General features: G+C 38.3%; 1 protein-coding gene across 2 annotated transcripts in view; it reads left to right on the top strand.

Annotated features, from left to right (window-relative positions):
* sorcs3b (sortilin related VPS10 domain containing receptor 3b) overlaps window positions 1–22232 on the top strand; it is a 144640-nt gene extending 122408 nt beyond the window's left edge. For both annotated transcript variants that reach the window (XM_057848541.1, XM_057848542.1), the window contains 7 exons: window positions 1572–1695; window positions 1870–1982; window positions 6235–6369; window positions 6587–6686; window positions 10769–10874; window positions 10946–11106; window positions 19559–22232. In XM_057848541.1, coding sequence (XP_057704524.1) covers window positions 1572–1695; window positions 1870–1982; window positions 6235–6369; window positions 6587–6686; window positions 10769–10874; window positions 10946–11106; window positions 19559–19623 — 804 coding nt within the window. In that variant the 3' untranslated portion in view covers window positions 19624–22232. The remainder of the gene's footprint in view (window positions 1–1571; window positions 1696–1869; window positions 1983–6234; window positions 6370–6586; window positions 6687–10768; window positions 10875–10945; window positions 11107–19558) is intronic.
* The last annotated feature ends 784 nt before the right edge of the window (window positions 22233–23016 follow it).

Below are 23016 nucleotides of genomic sequence, written 5' to 3'. Positions count from 1 at the left end.
ACAAAATAAATACAATTAAGCCATCGTTATGAGGTAGATATCCGTGACTTTTTCACAGACGCCATTTATTTTTATTGTGACGTCATTTGTTTAAAAGTTTAAAATATGTAAGTGAATAATTTTTAAAATATTTTTTTTTATATGACAGAATTGCAGGGGTGCCAATACTTTTGGCCAGCACTGTATGTTGGTTGTTTTGGCTCTCTCTGTTAAAAAGGTTCCCGACCCCTGACTTAAACCCATGACTCTCTTAGGATTCTGCTTTTTAAAACTTTTTCATATATGGTGGCAAACACTCAGGTGACTTGAATTTCCGCTCTGAGACCCCAATTTTGCCAGATTTCAAAATTTTCCTATATGCATGTTTGATACATAATTGAAAAGCTTAAAATCTCAATTTTCTGGGGAAAGAAAAATGTTGGACAGAAGGGGAATATCGGAGAAAATGCGAGAGTAACAAGAATAATACAATTAAGCGATAGTCATGAGGTAGATATCCGTGACTTTTTTACAGACACCATTTTTTTCATTGTTACATAAATTGTTTAAAAGTTTAAAATATGAGAGTGAATAATTTTTAAAAAGTTTTTTTTTTTTTAACTAAATATAATATAGAAGGGAAATCTCATCTGACCAAAGCACACGGTCCCAGTTGAAGCCTGGGACCGTGTGTATTTTTGTGTGAGACCAAGATTGAGCTTTTTGGCAACAAACACTCAAAGTGGGTCTGGCGTGCCACGAAAGATGCGCATGCTGAAAAGCACCTCATACCCACTGTGAAGTAAAGGGGTGGGTCAGTGATGCTGTGAGGCTGTTTCGCTTCCAGAGGCCCTGGGAACCTTGTTAGGGTGCATGGCATCATGAATGCTTTGAAATACCAGGACATTTTAAATCAAAATCTGTTACCCTCTGCCCGAAAGCTGAAGATGGGCCGTCACTGGGTCTTTCAGCAAGACAATGACCTTAAACATATGACCAAATCTACACAGAAATGGTTCACCAGACACAAAATCAAGCTCCTCCCATTGCCATCTCAGTCCCCAGACCTTGTTTTGTTGGCAAAAGGGGGTTATACAAAGTACTTGGTATTAACACCAGGGGTGCTAATAATTGTGACACACATTATTTGATGTCAAATCATTTTTTCTTTATGTGGGATTTTTTTCCCCACTGAATGAATGCACTTGTATTGAAGGTTGGATTTTTCTCTTTTTTCCATTAAGGTCCCATATTATTTGAATTTAAAAAATATATATTTGAAGCTAAAAAACACAGCTTTTTCAGGGGTGCTAATAATTATGGAGGGCACTGTATGCCATTTAATCTGGGTTGAGTTTAGCATTAAAGATTGGTGGTCATTACGAGGATTCGCCATAAAAAAAATCATTAGAGCCCAAAAAAATTTAGAAAAATGAACAATGAGCGCTGACTGACATATGGACAAGAAATTTGGTAGAGCTGTAAGAGACGGCACAAAAAATGTCAAGGACTCATGAACAAAATTCAACAGGATGAAGCAGCCATTTTGAGTCATGTATCACTTTTCTCTCTTTCTGTTTGTTCTCTTGCAGCCCATTATAACATTGGATGGAAGTATCTCGTTCACTTTTCAGAAGGAAGGAACAAATAAGGTCACGGTCCAGGTGGCTTCTGGAAGCACAGTGATGCAGGATTCCAGGGATATAACAGTTAAAGGTTAGCGTGCAACTTTAATTGCTGAGATGAATATGCAACATGTGATCCGCGCCCGACGACGTGGAAGAAATGTCACAGCGAGCAAACGCAGAACATCTTGACGCCAATTAACTCCGACTTTTGGGAAATTATTCAAATGCTAAAACAGCGTCACTTGTTGTTTTTGTTTGCCAGAGTTTTTCAGGTCGCTGCAGCTGTCCTTTTCACCGACACTTGACGAGCACAATCCCGACATCCCCGAGTGGCGGGAGGACATAGGCCGCGTGGTGCAGACGGCCCTGTCACAGGTACGTCAACTCCCAAACGCAACACGTCGGACCACCACAGCCTCTCTAGGTCATTACTCTTTTATACCTGTGTGCACTACCGGTACAGCACTCGTCAAATTTTATGAGCCGTGACGGAGCTCTTGCCCATTTTTTTTTTTTTTTTTTTTTTTTTTTTTAACTTTTCTTACTTTAAGTTTGATGACAGCAAGCCGACATTCGGTACATTTCAATGGCTGTCATTGTAAAGTTGAGTGCTGGCTCAGCTAAGCTCTTTTGCACTTTATTTTCTACAACTAAAATTGGTTAGTACAACAGAAAAATGCCCTAAGAGAAGAAAGATCAAGAAATTGAAGTTTTTGTGACAAATTTTTACCACAAAAATGCATTATTCAGTAAGGAGACCTATTTGATCTAAGAGGAGACTGAGGGCAGCAAAAACAGACCATTGCGACAAACATAATTGTCTGCCAGAGGCTTGGCCGGTTTGCTGTCTAATGGGCTGCAGAAAACATCAGATGGCATGGAAAAGAGGAAAAGATTGAAGTTTTTGTGACCATTCTCAGGCTATTTTACTATCTTAACAAAGGTTATTCTTTACTTACTTTACTTACAAATTTTATCCAAGAAAACAATGCAACAACTCTTCAAAATGTGCCAGCCAGAATCGAAAGTAGTGAGGCTGCCATTGATGGTGATGGACGTCCAAGCCATTGATCAGTTTAATGATCATTCACTGCTGTCCCTCCTAGTGAAAATGGATCACTGTCAATGGCAGGGAAAGAGTTATAAAAGCTTCAACATATACCAAAAATGCAAAATGATGAAGACAACAGTTCTTGTGGCTATTTTTAACAAATAATAAAAAAGTGTAATCTTTGGCACGATCACGATTTTCATCTGAGACTGAGGGCAGCGAGGAAAATCGATCCCGGTGACAAGAAATAGTGTCATGACAGCAAACAGCAGAGGTTGAAATCAATTCTGGCTCGACTAGTTTGCTGTCTAAACAGCGTGCAAAAGAAGCCAAATGCCAGGAGGGGAAAAAAGCTACATATTCTTTTTTAAATTTGTGGCTAGAAAAAAAAACATTCTAAATGCCACTAACATTGACAATTTACACTGGTATCTGCTCAAAATAATTGAAGCCCATAATACAAGAAGTAGTACCGGCAAGGGCGCAGGTTTGATCTCAACATTGGTGGGGACGATAAAACAGCATTACCTGTGTGTACACTTTTTTGCTGGGGACGTGACATTACTATATTTCTCATAAATAATTAATTGATTGGCTAAATGATCAATGCAAAATAAATCTATTGAATTATACTAACTTTCATGTGTATTGCTTCAGGTGATACACCGTTCGATTCAAACCTTTGTTTTCGAAACCTACTAAAGAAACTTCCAGAATAAATGTCTGGATTTTATTAGCAAATTTAAATTGCAGTATTTGAACATAACTTAAAATACACTGACATCCTCAATAAATCAAAAAAACTTGTTAATAATCTCTCAACTATCCAGGAATGCAAAATTAAACAGTTGTCTTAAGACCGCTCAACATTGTGTGTCTAAATAAATTGATGAAATATAACTGAAAAAAAATTCTTAGTCAGGGAATAACAAAATGAATAAAAATTTTTCCTTCCTTCAGGTAGAACACTACTGCTTTTGTCCACAACCACAGCCAAAGTCGGCAAAAAAATGAAAGCTCCTTTGGGCTGCTTTATGACCACATAAATAAATAAAAATGAAAATTGGGGAGAAGGGGGTAAACTTCAGTTCATTTTTCACAGCTTACTCAATGCTAACATTAGAAAACACATACAAGAGAACACTTCTCTCTAAGCAGCCTCCTACTCGACTTTTGTCAGTTAGCAAGTTCACAGTTTAATGGTATGCTAACATTGATGCAGGTTGGACTTTCTGTACCAAATTAGTGGTTTGTTCCCCACCTCCACAACATTGACGTCTTTTTACATTACTTCAAGTGACTGCTGCTGGCAAGCAAAATACTCCTAATATCCCTCCTTTTTGAAGGGGGCAGAGGAGGCAGCATTTTGTCAACATGTTGGATTTGTCGGGGCTGTGTGTGTGTGTCAAGTCATCAACCAATCAAATGTGTGAGTGAAAAAAAGTAGACCGGCACATTGAAAAGGGGTAAATGTGAGTCTGAACATAATGAAAATAATTCTCTTAATAATGGTGGGTCAATTCTATTCTTACAACATATCGGGAGACGGTCTTAAATACCTATATAACTGAACTCAATATATAAAATACAAATAAGATTGCTTAAAAGTTGGGGGGGACAATTTGAGCATTCTGAGAAGTTGGTAAAGGCAAAGGCAAATTTATTTATATAGCACAATTCAACACAAGGCAATTCAAAGTGCTTTACATCACTTGAAGATCATAAAAATCACATTTAAATCAACAAAATGTAAAAACCAAGACAAAAGATCGCATTTAATCAAAGAATAAAAATAAACAAATAAAAATAAAACGAAAATAAAAATAAAACAAAAACTATTACTACTAATAATAATTGAAATCAGCAATGGAGATAATGGTAGTGTTATGCCCCTACCTTCCCTATGCACACCTAGAGTGGGGCAAATAAGTATTTAGTGAACCACTAATTGTGCAAGTTCTCCCACTTGAAAATATTAGAGAGGCCTGTAATTGTCAAAATGAGTAATGAGAGACAGAATGTGGGAAAAAAAACAGAAAATCACATTGTTCGATTTTTAAAGAATTTATTTGCAAATCATAGTGGAAAATAAGTATTTGGTCAATACCAAAAGTTCATCTCAATACTTTGTTATGTACAATTTGTTGGCAACAACGGAGGCCAAACGTTTTCTGTAACTCTTCACCAGCTTTTCACACAATGTTGCAGGTATTTTGGCCCATTCCTCCATGCAGATCTCCTCTAGAGCAGTGATGTTTTGGGGCTGTCGTTGGGCAACACGGACTTTCAACTCCCTCCACAGATTTTCTATGGGGTTGAGATCTGGAGACAGGCTAGGCCACTCCAGGACATTGAAAATCTTCTTACGAAGCCACTCCTTTGTTGCCCTGGCTGTGTGTTTGGGATCATTGTCATGCTGAAAGACCCAGCCACGTCTCATCTTCAGTGCCCTTGCTGATGGAGGGAGATTTTCACTCAAATCTCTCGATACATGGCCCCATTCATTCTTTCCTTTACACAGATCAGTCGTCCTGGTCCCTTTGCAGAAAAACAGCCCCAAAGCATGATGTTTCCACCCCCATGCTTCATAGTGGGTATGGTGTTCTTCGGATGCAATTCAGTATTCTTTCTCCTCCAAACACGAGAACCTGTGTTTCTACCAAAAAGTTCTATTTTGGTTTCACGTGACCATAACACATTCTCCCAGTCCTCTTCTGGATCATCCAAATGCTCTCTAGCAAACCACAGACGGGCCTGGACGTGTACTTTCTTCAGCTGGGGGACACATCTGGCAGTGCAGGATTTGAGTCCCTGGCGGCGCATTGTCTTACTGATAGTAGCCTTTTTTACTGTGCTCCCCGCTCTCTGTAGGTCATTCACTAGGTCCTCCTGTGTGGTTCTGGGATTTTTGCTCACAGTTCTTGTTATCATTTTGACGCCAAGGGGTGAGATCTTGCATGGAGCCCCAGATCGAGGGAGATTATCAGTGGTCTTGTATGTCTCTCATTTTCTAATAATTGCTCCCACAGTTGATTTCTTTACACCAAGCGTTTTACCTATTGCAGATTCAGTCTTCCCAGCCTGGTGCAGGTCTACAATTTTGTCTCTGGTGTCCTTCGACAGCTCTTTGGTTTTGAGCATAGCGGAGTTTAGAGTGTGACTGAGGTTGTGGACAGGCTTTTCTACCGATAATGAATAAAAACAAGTGCCATTAATACAGGTAACGAGTGGAGCCTCGTTAAACCTTGTTAGAAGCTGTTAGATCTCTTTAACAGCCAGAAATCTTGCTTGTTTGTAGGTGACCAAATACTTATTTTCCACTCTAATTTGGAAATTCTTTAAAAATAAAACAATGTGATTTTCTGGGGTTTTTTCCACATTCTGTCTCTCATGGTTGAGGTTTACCCATGTTGACAATTACAGGCCTCTCTAATATTTTCAAGTGGGAGAACTTGCACAATTAGTGGTTGACTAAATACTTATTTGCCTGTATTTCACTGTAAGCCCTTGAGTACCTGGTTATACAAGTGCAGTGGAAAATCTGTTATGACATGAAAATTTCTGTTTTGTCGCCAGGTTTCCGGTGTTGCTGCCAATCAGCTGATGGTGTCTTTGTACCCTGGCCTTCCAACCACAGCGGAGCTCTTCATTCTGCCAAATGTGCTCACACCAAATGAGCACAAGAGGCAAACACAGGAAGAACTGCAGATGGTAGGAAGTCGCATATTCAGTCTATTTCTCCCATGTTTTAATCATTCACTGTCATTGAGGGTAATGGACGGAAGACCAGTCAAATGGATTGAACGTCTATCGCCGTCAATGGCAGGAACATCATTCCCTGTATATATATATACATATATATATATATATATATATATGCTAGTACAGTATATATAATATATTTATTCTCTCTTCCCATTCTAAACAGATATCTGATGTTTTCGTCAACCTCCTCAACCAAGGCCTGGTCAACTTTGAGCTAAAAGTTGACACTCGCATCAGTGTCTTCATCACTCAGCAAACTCTCGGTATGTTTCGGCTTTGATTTTCACATGTTTGACTTTTTGCTGACACAACGGACGTCTTCTGCGAAAGCACATCACCGGCGACTTCTTTTTGAAGTCGTCGATCGATGGCGCCATCGACGGGGTCACGTCTTCGTTAACATATCGCCGAACGTGTCGACAGGGTCCGACACGGCTTTACCCTTTTCATCCATCTGTCTTCATTTGTGTCGCCGTACAAAGGCCTTTGTCGCCTTTTAAGATGATCCCCGAAAGGTCACACGCTTCATAGTCTTTTCTTTTTGAAGGAGAGGGACAAACTTTGAATATTGCATCTCAGCATTTAAAAAGCTATGACTGTGCAAAATGGACTCGCACGTGACAGGCCCCAGGGAGAGCCTGCGGACCTCCTAGATCAGGGGTGTTAGACTCATCTTTGTCACGGGCCACATTGTACTTTGGGTTCCTTCGGAAGGCCATTGCGTCTACTGACCTGTATAAATTTATGATGGCCTCGAGGGTGTGGGTTTGGTTTCATCATTGGTAGGGAAGATAAAACAGCATCACCTGCATGTAGACTTTTTGCTGGGGACAGGACATTAATAAGACAAAACAGCTTGGGTGAACGGGGTCAGGGCTACATTTCTGACGAATATGAACCTAATTAATTAATGGGCTGAATAACGAATGCAAAACAAACTTTCATGTGTATTGATTCAGGTGATACACCGTTCGATTCAAACTTTTGTTTTCAAAAACGACTAAAGACACATGTTGAAAACTTCTTGCCTGGCACAGCCAGACTATTCTCCCTTTTTTTTTTTTTCCAAACACTGTGAGAAATAGTCTGGGACGCAGCCCATTAACGGCCTCTCGAGCAAGGTACAAAATCAACCGTCCAATCAGATTCGTTTATTTGCCTGACGTGTTCTTAACGAGTAACGTCACTCATGCGCGCCGAAAGTCGTCTCTACAACAACACAGATGGCGAACGGGAGAGGCGAGAATATGTTCCAATCCGCGGTAAAACCAGTTTTAAATTACCAAAAACACATCGAAACAAGTCATTGACAGTCAACATGGCTCGCGCTAGCCATGTTGAATAAACTTCTCCATTCTCCGCTCACGCTAGTTTACTTGTCGCTTTAACAACATCACGTCTGCCCATCGCTGATTGGTCCACTCTGCTGTCTGTTGGTTGTGGCTTGCTCCGCCCTCGGAATATGATCCGCCGGACAGTCGCCAGACTCAATCGGTGGAACAGCGGTGAGTCTGGTATACCAGGCAAGAAAACTTCCAGAATAAATGTCTGGATTTTATTAGCAAATTTAAATTGCAGCACTTGAACATAAATTATATTAACATACACAATAAATACAAACTTGTTAATAATCTCTCAACTATCCCGGAATGCAAAAAGTAAACCTTTGTCTTAAGACCACTCTGCATACCCTTGCTACTGTAAATCCTGTTTTTTTTCCTCATGGAACCTGCAGATGCATGTGTTGACTTGCATCCATCATTTTTTTTTCAAAAAGAAATATCAACATTCTGAATTAAGTCTCAAAATCATGAAATTTTAGGTGTATCAAATATGATACATTTGGCAATAAAGGGCTAACATTGTTGGAACCTTGTTGATTTCTCTCACATGAAAATCCGCCGTGCGTCCGTCTTGCGGGAAAACAAAAAAAAAAAACTGTGGCGCTGTCATAAATCAAGCATGTCTTCAGATGTAGAAACAAATGGCGAGTCAAATTTTACGTCGGATGTCGAAAAGATCGCGTGTCGTAGCGATCGTATGTCGAGGTACCACTGTAAATAGATTTTAAATAAATGCAAGTCATCTGCCAATCAAATGTGTGTTTTAGGGGGGAAAATGGACTGGCACATTCAGCAAGTGAAAAGGTAAAATGTAAGTGTGGACAAAATGAAAAAGAATCACTTTATAATGGTAGGGTCAATTCTATCCTTACAACATATGGGAAGACTCTAAATGACCTATATAACTGAATTCATTATATAATGCAAATAAGGTTGCTTAAAAGTTGGTGGGGACAATTTGAGCATCCTGAAAAGTTGGTAGTGTTATGTCCCGACTCCCTACCGTCTCTCTGCAAACCTACACCCTTGGATGGCCTCATACAGTTACATATTACACAACAAACTGAATCATCCCCAGGGATCAGGACACTGTTTCTTCTGGAGGCACTGAAGCCTTTCATCGAAATTACTAATTTTAACAATTAATAAACCTTCGATGAGTTGAGTTCTTTATCAGAAGTAAAAGTTACTCATATTGCTCAAACACCTGACAGATTTTTTTTCAATTTAAAAAAAAAAAAAAAAAAACAGATGAGCTGAGTAGTCTCACTCTCGCTCCCTCCCTCCCCCTGTTGGTCCGGCAGTGATTGCACTGGAGTTGCTTATTAAAGTGAACAATGTTTGACAGACATTTAGGGGCAGTTTACATGGCGACTCTGCGACACAAAGACGCAATGACTGAGTAGCGGACTCGCCTCGCGTGCATATGGTGTCGGCGATGACTGAAGGCGAAGACAAAAAATTCTGAATCCTGCCTCCAAAGTGGAAGAATTCAATTGTGGGGGATTGACGGGGGTTTGCTCCGTATGAATATAAAAAGCTCCCGCGGCGCGAGACCACGCCGATAACGTCAGCACTCGTACACATCACATTGGGCATGCGCAGCGGTGCTACTTAACATTAAAAACAGCAAATATGGCGGAATTTCGCTTTAATTTACTGTTTTAATAATATTTTCAAATTAAATATGTTGAACGTTTCCATTTTTGTGCCTTTTTGAACAAAAGAAAAATGCCATTTCTTCGAGTGGGCGGGCATATTTTTTTCCGGGCTGAGGAGCTTGTTGGGGGCAAAGTGCATAATTCGCTGTCGTCTTGTAAATCTGCACTGCCCCCTAGGGCCTGGCATGACTACTACATCGTTTTCATGCGGAATTTCCACATTGTTCGAATGGAGACTGGCCCATATAAATGCAAATTTGAAATTTTTCGTATTCCCGGAGAGTTGCCATGTAAACGGCCCCTTAATGTTTGAACTTGCCAGAGAAGTGGACTTCAGAGTTTTTTTGTTTGTTTTAATTATACTATGGGAAAAAACTGAACTAACATTTCTTATATAAATCTCTTTCCAATGCTAAATCTGAATAAAAACATTAAACACAAACACTACTTTATGGTTTTTCACTTAGCAGGCAGCAGGTTCTGGTCCCCATTAACCGCGCAAAAACGAGAGATCACTATATTTTAAATCTTTCTGATACCTGGTATTGAAATTAAAAGCTAGTAAAAATGTCTTCAACTATTCCATATATTTCTAAATATTTGGTAACAATAAATGCTTGCAATATAAACATTTTTTAGTCTTTAAAAATCTGAAATGTTTCTGTTTTAGCAAAAACCATGTAGTCGATACACATAATTTGTAGTGATGCACGATAATGCATTTTTCAACCGATACAAATAACTAATAATTTCCTCCTCCTCCCAGCCGATAACCGATAATGTCAAGACGATAATTCTATTAAAAGGTCTACTATATGCAATTTTAAATTATACACAAGAGCAAATGTTACTGTACAAAAATAGAATTTATGGCTACTTTTTCCACACCAAATGGGAACAAGTAGTAAATTCTAACATCTAAACAATGTATATTAATGAATTAATATTAATACTTACAAAGTAAATACGTAATTGCACAAAAATGCTTATAGGTCTTGGTTGAGACAAAACGTCAAATGCACACATTTGGAGGCTAAATCGAGTATATACAGTATTTATCGGATTGCATTATCGGTTGAATTTTGTTTTTAATCTGGATTATCAGTGTGACCTCATAATTGCCATTACCGGCCGATAATTATCGGTAACCAATATTATCGTGCATCTTTAATCATTTGTTGTCGCGGGCCACATACAGTAAATCATGTAAAGGGCCGGATCGGCCCCTGAGCCTTGCGTTTGACATCAGTATCCTAGATTTTCCTTTAGTACCTTGAGAAGGTCAAATCATCTGTGTCCGAGGGATAGATGTAATCAATCATTGCAACCATTTTTTTTTAGCACCACTGGTGGATTCCAGTACCCTCTACAGTGGCTCGGCCATGCTGGTGCTGATCTCTGTCGTCTTTGTCGGCTTAGCGGCATTTTTCATCTACAAGTTCAAAAGGTGAGTCATTTTTGGAACGCTCATCCTCTTTGTCATTGTCAAATCCTCACACGGTTGTCGTCGCCAAAAAGGAAAATCCCTTGGATCCACGTGGAGACCGAGGACAGTCGTGAAAAGGAACCCGAAGTGATCAGCACGGTCAGTCAGAACGACAACATGTCTAAAGTCAACCTCGCTGACTTTCCGTCGGGGAAGGAATTCCTGGAAAAGGAGCTGGAGTCCAGGAAAAGAGGTACACTCTTTTTTAGTTGTTGTTGTTTTTCAATATCGTCACTTGACAGACGACAGTTCGGACAAGAACATGACAGCGTGAAATGGAGCGCGGGAACATTTGTGACATGTTAATATGGGATTTAAAGTGAGTCTGTCACTGCAAGAGGCTTATGAACGTCATTTATTTCAAGCGTACTCACTCACTGTCCACACTTGAAGGTACACCTGCTTACTCAAATGCTGGGATGCTCAAACTTGTGGAAGTAGAACCGCTAATAATACAAACAGCCTTAAACTCTTTGGCCGCCAGTGACGGCAGTAGACGTCCATCCATCACGTCAATGGCAGTGAATGAGTTTAACATAACTACAACATGCAAAAATTGAATTCACCACATATTAAATAAAATACGACACAAAATGGAAAAGTCTTTTCGCAAAAATTATTGTTTTTAGATTGATCTTTAATGAATTTCTCTCATAGGACATCAATCTATTTTTATTATTATTTTTTTCCCACATTTTTTTTCCTTTACTGTTGCTGCTTCTCCCTTTCCAAGTTGTCGCCAGTGTGAAACAAGAGACAGTTGTTGACGAGAGATTTTTTTCCCAGCCTTACAGAGTGAAAGTCATTTACTTTTTTTTTTCATCAAATCCCTTAAGTCTCACTTTAAGTCGCTTCTTTTGAGATGGAAGTGTTTCCAATCAGGTGTGCAAGAAGCGACAAATCAATCACTGCTGTAGGGTCGCCCCGCAGATTACATGACGATTAATAGTTGAACTATTAAAAGGGTTTGCTTTATTGCTGTCGCCTAAGAAAAATGAGTCCATTCAATTGAAAAAAATAATGAGAAAAAAAAAAACAATAATTTGTGACAAACAATAGGCAAGGGCGTTTTATTGGTATAACACAGTCCAACACTAGGTAATTGAAAGTGCTTTACATCAAAAGAAAATCCCAAAACACAAAATGATACAGAAAAATCACATTAAATCATTTAGACAGACAATATATATATATATATATATATATATATATATATATATATATATATATATATATATATATATATATATATATATATATATACACACACAATAATTGGGAAAAAAAATTGAAACCAATTTGATTTTTAAAAAATATATAAAACATAAATGTAAACAATGTATAAAAATATGGTAAAATTAGCTGATAAAGAGCAATGTCATTTAAATAAATAGTTATGCGGAAATGTTGATACAACATGTTAAAAAATGTAGTTACAAAATAAATATGACAGAAAACAAAATGCTGATAAAATTTTTGAAAAAGAGCATTACAATTTGCAAATGAGAAAAAAGAAACAATGCGATTTTATACTAAGCAAGTTAATATTACAGTGAGAAATGATATAAAGATTGAAAACTTTCAAATAAAAACAATTAATATCCATTCTTTCATGTGATACATTAAAACTGTTAAGACACTATCTCAATAAGACACTCAGATTCCCATTCTCCGTGTCGAGCAGCTGAACAGGACAGGTTAAAAAAAAAGAAAAAAAAAAAAAAATATATATATATATATATATATATATATATATATATATGTATATATATATATATATATATATAATATACTGTATGTATATATTTAAAAATAAATAAATAATTCTACCATTGAAAATGTTCTCAACATGCAGAACCAATATTATGTAAATTGTTATTTTTTTAATACGAAGCAATACCTCACTACTGAAAAAACTTTGAATATACATATAAAATACAACATCAAAACCCCATTTCCCAGCTTACATATCGTCTGAATTTGTCCGTTATATCTTTAGACATTTACTACATGGGCTGGTTTGTCTGTTTTAATTGGTTTTTAATTGTTTTAGAGCCATTATGATGTAACACTTTGAGATCTGAAGTGATTTGCAAATGAAATGAAATTTATTATTATCACTTTTGTTATCATTATTATTATATGTAGATTATGCACAGTATTTACAAAAGATTAAAACTACATTCCCTCTATTCCTCATTAAACTGACATTCAAAAAAAAAAAAAAAAAAAACAATACTAATAATATAACAACGTAGATGAATCACCAGCATATGTAATGGACAAAAGCAATCATGAAAAATGAAATGTAGTCATTCCTATTTAAAATGCAAGTGTAAACAGCGTTTCCTCCCTTAGTGTGTTACTTCAATTGTTTGGATTAATTTAAAGAAAATGACATGTTACCATTTGGATAATACGATTCCATTAACCTTTTCTTAGGACTCCCAAAGGTTAAATTGAAGATTTAAAGGGTATGACAACACCTGGGGAAATGCTAATATTCCATCATTTATCCATAAACGCATGCCTTTTGGATTCATATCATGCCACTTCGTGTAATTACACACATCGCAACACCAAGAAAATGATAGAAATTTGGATCGATTGTCAAGCTAAAAGGACCTGCCCACGAGATCCCGGAAATCTAGCATACTGTGTGCGTGACGTCACTACGAGGAAACAACCGGCTCAGTGCTTAGTACTGAATGGCGGCGATGATAGCGGACATTTTTGTTTCTAGTTGCAGCGACGAATCCGACACAACGAACATTCTTCTAAAGGTGACGAGGAGAGTTATAAACCTTTCTTTGGTGTTTTGGGTTATCAATTTGAGCCCAAACGACAGCCAATGCAGCCTAATGAAAGGATCATTGAGAGGAGCAATCACACTGATGAAACACCGGCAACATCGGCTGGGAAACACCGAATGGTTTGTTTTGCATTTCTTTTTGTGAAGCTGATACACCGTGATCGCAAAATAATGTAATGTATAGAATAATTATCATTTATAGTGCTATCATAGGTTTTCGCTCTGCCAACAGACACAAATTTGAATGGGATTCGAGGATTTGTGCTATATATTTTACGAGCGATAATTTATACATGTGTCCAGTCCTATATCCAATGCGTGATATGTTTTTATTATAAAAGAGTACTCACTCTGGCCATTTCGAGCTCGGCTGCTCCGCTCCTTTGGTTAGCCTGGGGTGGTCTCATCAGAGCCAGTCGTCCTCTTTCTTGATAGCGTGGGACATTTAGGTGGCTGCGCGTGTATGGTGGCTGCTTTCATCAGCAATTTCTTAGCAAAACCTGATTTCATTTGTCCATAGTTCGAATAGCTTTCAGGTGTAAAATGCACACTACACAAAACCGTGCCAGAGGCTGGGTCTGCAAAATTAGCCCTTTTAGCACGGACGAACTTTTCTCATTGTCTGCGTAGTCCAGCTCTTTTTCTCGCGTTCGGGAACTCATGGGTACTACATTGCAACAAATGGCTATTTGTAGACCACATACCATGACAGGTTTGAACCATTGTAGCGATTTTTTGATAAAACACGAACGCAACCCTCTCGTCGATAAACAACGATTGCACCTGCCTCGACCTTTCGTTTCCTTGTTATGACGCCTTCGCCCCATTCAGCTGTTTCCGGAATACTTTCGGAAATGTTCGTAATTTTCGATCTATTTTCGATAATTGCTCATGAATGCGATTTATTTTTTTGTTAACTTTATTAATATTTCTTATCTTGCCACATAACGGTTCTATTGATATCTCACAGCCCCTGTTTTAATACCCTTTAAAATGTCTTAAAGGTCTTATTTACAGTATGTGTTTTTTAAGGTCTTAATAAGCATTATATTTTGATATTTTTTAAGTATGGCATTACATTTTACATGGGAGGTATTAAATGTCACCTGGGTAGCCTAACATATGTCTGAAATTTTTTCGCGCTAACGTTATTTATTTAGCCAGCCTCATTATCATGATTTCGTAAAAATAGAGAGGCTCCATCCGCCATGTCTAATAGTGCAGGAATCACACTGCAGGGGGCAGTGTGTCCTTTTAGCCATGTAGTAGAACCAGAGTAGAGAACAGATGAAGTGGGTGGAACATACATACATGCATTTCTTTACATTTCTTTTACTGTCTACGCATACTTGAACATGAACCGAGATGGGGATGTAAAAGTGTAGTAATAAGTGGTTTGAGGAGCCAAAATACTGGTTGTTAAAAAAAAAGTCTGAGTATGAAGCACGATGCAAACTACAGTGCTGGCCAAAAGTATTGGCACCCCTACAGTCCTGTCAGATAATGCTCAATTTCTCCCAGAAAATGATTGCAATTACAAATGCTTTGGTAGTAATATTTTTATTTATTTTGCTAGCAATGAAAAAAACACAAGAGAGAATGGGGAAATTTTTTTAATCATAATCATTTTACACAAAACTCCAAAAATGGGCTGGACAAAAGTATTGGCACCCTTCGAAAAATCATGTGATGCTTCTATAATTTGTGTAATCAACAGCACCTGTTACTTACATGTGGCACATCACAGGTGGTGGCAATGGCTAAATCACACTTGCAGCATGTTAAAATAGGATTAAAGTTGACTCAACCTCTGTCCTGTGCCCTTGTGCATACCAAATTGAGCATGGAGAAAAGAAAGAAGACCAAAAAACTGTCTGAGGACTTGAGAAGCAAAATTGTGAGAAAGCATGGGCAATCTCAAGGCTACAAGTCCATCTCCAAAGACCTAAATGTTCCTGTGTCTACCGTGCACAGTGTCATCAATAAGTGTAAAGCCCATGGCACTGTGGCTAACCTGCCTAGATGTGGACGGAAAAGAAAAATTGACAAGAGATTTCAACGAAAGATTGTGCGGATGGTGGATAAAGAACTTCGACTAACATCCAAACAAGTTCAAGCTGTCCTGCTGTCCGAGGATACAATAGTGGCGTCTGAATGAAAAGAGACTCTATGGTAGGATACATAGGACGACCCCACTTTTGACCCAGAGGCATAAAAAAGCCAGGCTGGAGTTTGCCAAAACTTACCTGAGAAAGCCAAAAATGTTTTGGAAGAATGTTCTCTGTTCAAATGAGACAAAAGTAGAGCTTTTTGGAAAAGGCATCAACATAAAGTTTACAGGACAAAAAAAAAACAGCCTTCAAAGAAAAGAACATGGTCCCCACTGTCAAATATGGCGGAGGTTCCCCGATGTTTTGGGGTTGCTTTGCTACCTCTGGCACTGGACTGCTTGACAGTGTGCATGGCATTATGAAGTCTGAAGACTACCAACAAATTTTGCAGCATAATGTAGGGCCAGTGTGAGAAAACTGGGTCTCCCTCAGAGGTCATGTCTCTTCAGACAGGACAATGACCCAAAACACACTTCAAAAAGCACTACAAAATGGTTTGAGAGAAAGCACTGGGGACAGGAGAAAAAATGCGGGTCTGAAAGGGTAAACTTTACCTGTGTTGTCAGAAATAAGTTTGCAGCAAATCATATCAAGTCAAACCTCAAACTAATGGGCTTCATGGGAGGTTTCTAAATATGCAATTTTCAGGGGCACTATATCCTTGTGGGATGATATAATGAACAAAAACACATTTTTGTTTCAAGTTCATTAGTGATCAAATCAGAAGTCTATCTGCAGCACGCCATATCAAATTATACTGTACCTCAAACAAGAGGTCTTCATAAGGATTCTACTGATTGATCATTATTTTCAATATTTTTAGCATACTAGTACAAGTAGTACCCAAGTAGTTACGACGTACCTAATTTCTGTGATTTCGACTTTATGACGCCGGAGCCTCGTCTGCCATTTTGTCTTCAGTCTTTTTTTTTTTTTTTTTCTGAGTTGCGTTAACAGTAGTGTTGCACCGATACCATTTTTTGAGCCCGATACCGATACCTGGCTGTGCAGTATCGGCCGATACCGATACTATTCTGATACCACTCTGTTTGCAAAATGAAAATTATGTATAAGGGACGCAACGATAGTTAAGTCGCGGTTCGGTACGATTTTCGATACAATTCAATACATTTAATGCTCTGAAACAGAAAATACAACTGTTATTTTTTTGTTGTTGTTGATGTTTTTCTATTTGCTAACAAGTAAAAATAACAATGCCATCATATAAACAATCATTTTAGTGCATAATATTTATATGCTTATCTCTTACTTATCTGAAGAAATGTTGTTAAACAGATCAGTCTTTACTATTTGTAAAGTGAGGTGGGGCACACTGTTGTTTGCCGCAGCTCTCTTAGCAGCTATATTTACCACATGAGCAAAACATCCTATTTGTGGTCCGAGTCTATCTGTGCCACGTACTGAATTAACAGTATTTGCAGCATTTTCTATAGTCACTGGTATAGATTGATTTGGCCAGCTTAACTTCCATTCAGTCACGGCGGTTCTTAATTCATCAATGTAGTATATGGACTACGCGTCACTCTGGGCTCACGCAGCTAATGGCAAGGGATCTAACGTAGCACATCTAGGTTGCTATTTGATGATATCTAGTGTGTGCACGCGAGAGTTGGCATGGGATCTAACGTAGCACATCTAGGTTTTTATTTGATGATATCTAGTGTGTGCGTGTGAGTGTTTTCTAGGAAATAAGAAAGAAAGAAAGTTAACAAACGCCACAGAAGTCACCTCTGCTCATTACTGCACAACACCAGCATATGACAATCGACTTTCAGAAACGGAACGAGTTTGAAGTTCGGCGCTCTTAATTTGACACTCACTAGCCACGTTTACATGCTGACTTTTATTCATACCGATTCAAATCATTCCGAATGGAAATTTCAGATCAGCTGTTTATATGTCACTTCATCTATTCCGACCCAGCGTTTACATGTGACTGCCTTTATTCCGAAAGGACGTTTGACAACTGCCGTCTGACATGCGCAGATTAATCAAAACAAAGCGTCACGTTGCAAAACATGGAGATCCATCGTCGGAGTGCTGCTGTTTTAACTTTAACCCACTTGTTGTGTTTATGGGGTCGTATCCGCTTCTGCTGTTTTGCTGTTTTGCCTTGTAGTAGCCGGTTTTCCACCGGTTTCTAATCTGGTCAACGCTCCGGTCTATTCCGGCTTCGTGTAACCTCTCGTGAACTTTTTTAAATAGTTCACTGTTCCTCGTTTTACGCCCGTCTAAGCGAGCAATTATATTCAATTCTTTTAAAGTTTGAATTAAATACAATCTTTCCGCCGGACTCCAATTAGGTGCGCTGTGCTTGGAAGCCATGTTGCAAGTGACGTTACTTACGTCACAAAGTGACGTCACCACGTCAGTACGGAGCATGTGCAGAAAGAACGCAACCAGACACCATTCCGCTTCCCTGTTTATATGATATAATTTTACTTCTAATCGGTTTGGGAAAAGGAATAGTCCACCCCTGTGAATCGGAATGAAATTCCATTCGGTTTGGGCCTGTTCATTCCGAATGAGGTATTTATATGGAACACATTTATTCGGTTTGAACAAATATTCCGATTGTAATTGGAATATTTGGCTCCATGTAAACGTGGCAATTGTTCATCATGAAACCATGAGTTTGCTTAATGTCACACGGTCTTAACCTTTCTGATCCCAACTCCGTCACAACAGCAGACGTTAGTAAATGCATTGTAACCGATTGAGAATGCCATATTTGTATGAGCAGCGTATCATCGTGGAATTGCGTTGTTGTGAGCACCCTAATTACTGAAGACGAAGGGTTTATTTCATTTGGTAAATTAGAGACAAAATCTTAGATGACATGCATCGGGATTTGGGAATTTAGCTTACTTGGGGAGGACAGTACAGCTGTGTCAAGTGATGCCAGTGATGGTATCGGCGCCATAAATGTTGGTACTCGTCGATACCGATACCACCAATTCGGGCCGGATCGGCGCCCCCTGCCTATACTGGTATCGGTATCGGTGCAACTATAGTAAACACTACCTTATTGTACCTCGCATTATCTTATTTTTTACTTTATCAATATGACTGTTCTGCCCTTTGGCGAAATGTGTATTTGATTATAATGTTGACTTTTGTTTTGTGATGCATGCTTTTATTTTGGTGCAGGAAGCGTAAAGCAGCTAGTAATTCCGCACGTGAGTAAGAGCGCATGTACGAGAGAGGGCGAGTAGGGGAAAGATTACAGTTTAGCTCGCTGTCTATCTGTTGATCATTATTTTGAGATTTAGAGGGTACTTAGAGAGTTAATACTGATTTACGCGGAATTTCGAGCGTAGGAACGGAACTCGTGCGTAACTCGGGTACTACCTGTATTTTCCTACTTTGGCTTGTGTCATTTCCTACAATTCGAGTTACCTCCTATCATTACATTCAGTTTATAAATCTTCAAACTGACCTTAAAGTGAAGTGTGCTCACTGCTGTCAGATTTTCAAGTCTCACCTTTTAAACAAGCCAGCGTTTGCACATTTCCAACAGCTGCACTTCTTACATTTGTTCCGACCTCATCAGCTCGCCGTCAGACACTTGGCGGTCAGCCACCCCTCCATCCCCCGATGCTCCCATTTGTCTGCTTGATGTGCAGAGAAGTTGTCCAAATTGGATCGTGAGCATCACCTGTAATGACTGCTGCATAATTATTTGTCTTCTCTCTTTCCAGGATCAATGGGGAGGAATATGGAGCGAATTGTAACAAGGGAGTATCCAAACTGTACAAACGTCTAAAGACACGCACACTGTTACCCAGTAAGTACACAATGTTGTGTTTCAATTGTGCTGCAATTGTTGGCTTTGTCGGCTTATCTTTTTAATAATAGTTCTTTCATGCTGATCGTCGCTATCGTTACCAGTCATGTTTTCACACTCTTATCAAATACATTTAGGTATCTACTTTACAGAATTTAGTGATAAGGATTCACACCGTATTTAAGCTAAACTAAGCTGTAGGAAGTTTTTCCGGGAAACAGGTATTTAATAGGAAATTGTTCAAACTTCTAGTTAAAGTTGTATATAAAATAGAGTGAATTAAAGTTGTTGTTGTTTTTTTAATCATTGGCAGCCATTGACAGCGAAAGACATCTAATCTATTTGAACCTGAGTGGCGGGCAGCGATCGAACATTGATTAGACATATGTGGAAATTAAGGGGGGACCAGGGGAGCATAGCACCCACCCCCGGTGGCCGAAAATGTCACTGCATGTAATTGACTTTCCAATATATGAATTTAAAAGACATTGCCGGTAAGATTATGTCCATAAAAGTTGTAAAGCAATAAAACAAACAACAAAAATGAATGAAATGAACAGAAAAATAATAATATCGGTTAAAATTAATTATTGAACAGATCGTTTGACTAGCACCTTAAAGACGGTCATTTACTTTACTTAGCCAAAACCACCTGAGGACAGAAGAAACAAGATGGGTATACGTAATTAGCTAGCATAATTAGCATAATTTAATTCGCTTAATTTAGCATAACTAGTTAGCATAAGCTTTCAAAAGCGACAATAACTACTGAGCGAGAACCAGGATTGAAGATGTGGACCATGAAACACCGGAGAGCACCACCAAAATGGTGCGCAGAGTTTCAGTCTGTCCCACTAAAGACGCTAATCGTACAACAGAGCCACAACTGGGCATACCATATAAAATGGACGACGTCCTTGGCCAAAAGCATAGCTGCCTTAAGCAGCCTGATTTCGAATTCGCCTAAAAAATAATGGGAAACAAGAAAAAAAAAAAACGCTCATTTTCAATGTATGATTATAAATATTCCTAGCTGGAATATTCAATCAAAAAAGATGCCATCTCCTGTTTTGCCTGCAACCATTTTTAAACTCACCACTGTGAGGATTCGTTTCGCAAGGGTATGAGTGACTGGAAAAACTTGGCGTAAAATTGGATATCTCCACGAAACGCAAAAATCGGCATCAACTTCTCCACAGAAAAATGCGCTCGTTCACACATGCACTTTTTTTTCAGTGGTGAGTCATCTAATTAATTACTTTTCTCATCTTGGCAACGCCGTTACCGTTACTGAGGATGGAAAGGTGTGCATTACTATGCGTCTGAGGGAGACGGACTCACCGAGACGATAGAGCAGAGCAGGAGTGGGGAGGAGGCAAAAAAGTTGTGACGCCGAGCAAATGCGACGCTAGGTGGCTCCAATAATACCTGACTGTAGCCGATAGCCTACAAACTACGCCCACATGATATGGTAAATATGATAGACAGGGTAGATATCACATATATATATATATATATATATATATGACTAGATGCGAAATGACAGACACGGGGGCGTTAGCAACATGTACAGTATAGGAACTAGATGCGTTAGTAAACAGCCGCCATCTTAAAGCAGTAGACTTCTTAGGAAGGCTCTGTTGTAGAGAACCTTCCTAGTGAACCTAAGTAACTTTTTATCTAAAATACTTCTAAATCGGCAAAATCATGACTTGAATCTATCGTTAAATGATGAAACAGTATTAAAACTTCCACATGTCAAAAGTAGACAGAAGGGAACTAACGCAATAATGGGAGCAATTTTAACAACTTTTAACGGTTGATTCAAGGTAAACGGTAAATTAGGGTAAAGAATTGGGCTAGGGCCAATTGTCCCAAAAACCTTTTACAAACACATACTGTGACCTAAGTTGTTGTTTTGTTTTTTTTTTGTTTGTTTGTTTTTTTGGGGGAGGGGGACATGAAAATTATCGCCAGTTACTTTCCCAAGTAACAAATTACTCTTACATACAGGTAACTGAGTTACTAACGCAATTACTTTTTGGGAGAAGTAATTTGTAACTATAATTAATTGCTTTTTTAAAGTAATAATACTGCACACACATAGCTGGGATGCCTGTATTCACAAGCATGGGCTGAGCTACTAACTGAGCATATATCTTGGAGGTTAATTTTATTGCTGACACTGCATTTCGGGGTCATCAACATGCCCCGCCACAAAAGTCAAAGTCTGCCTGTAGGATTAGACGTCTATTGCCCGTCAATGGCAGTGCACAGGTGAGCAAATATGACTAATGATGGCTTTTTGTACTAAATCCTACCAAAATCCCATGTGAGTAAATTGTCAAAGGGTGCCGAATAAACACGATTAGCTGGTTGCAGCACAGTTTGAATAGCGAGTTATGCCGTCAACATTTTGTATCTGGACATGTGTACATAGAAGAAAGTGAGGAAATGTAAATCTATAAAGCTTCATTTGATCTCATTGTGAACTTCTGAAAAATGTTTCCATGTCTAATAATGTCTCACTATGAATTACTGTCAGCATTTTTACACTAGCATGCCCTAATTAACTGTTAAAAAAGAAAGGAAAAAGAAAGAAAAATAATACATTTAAGAGTACATTAGGGTGAGCAATTGTTCTCTGTCATAGTGATTTTGAAGCTTTCCTTGACACACATGAAATAAACATCGATGAAACACCTTGTTCTATAGTCACTTGTGCTATGGCCAAGCAATGTGCATGATCTCTATTATTCCTGATGACTTTTTGTGTTGGTCTTTTTTCTTACTGTGAGTACATTTTCAAACTGTTCAGAATAAATGTATTTTTATATGACACAGTTTTTTTCTCTCTTACTGCAGCATAACATATATACATAATAATTTTCTTTATGTTTAAGGTAATGTCATGGAAAATAGGCAAAAAAATAGTTTATGAAAATGCTTTAAATTATTTAGAGAATTTTAAGGGAAGAATTAAAGGCACATTTCTGGCATTTGGCAGCATTTTGATTAAAATCTACAGGGTGTCTAAAAAAAATGTACACAATACACCGTTTTTCAGCTGTTTAGTATTGAACTGCATCTTTACACTGCAAGTGTCATTTTAGAATGAATTTCCTTTCTTAAAAGTTAATCCTGGCTGCTATCATGAATTCAGTTGGTTTAATATGCAAAAATAACAATAGACAACTCAGATATCAGCTGCTAAAGGGGATATCAATTTTGTGGAGAGACACTGTATATTGAACGTTAAAATGCAATGAAGATGTTACCAGTTCTACGATTATTCTGGGAATATTTTTGTGAAAACATGTTTAAAAATAGTAAAATAAAGAGTGGATTAAAATAAAAGTGTAAACACCGCTG

This window comes from Corythoichthys intestinalis, chromosome 10 (assembly GCF_030265065.1).
Source record: "Corythoichthys intestinalis isolate RoL2023-P3 chromosome 10, ASM3026506v1, whole genome shotgun sequence".
Lineage (NCBI taxonomy): Eukaryota > Metazoa > Chordata > Actinopteri > Syngnathiformes > Syngnathidae > Corythoichthys > Corythoichthys intestinalis.
This window is presented reverse-complemented; position numbering and strand designations above follow the sequence as displayed.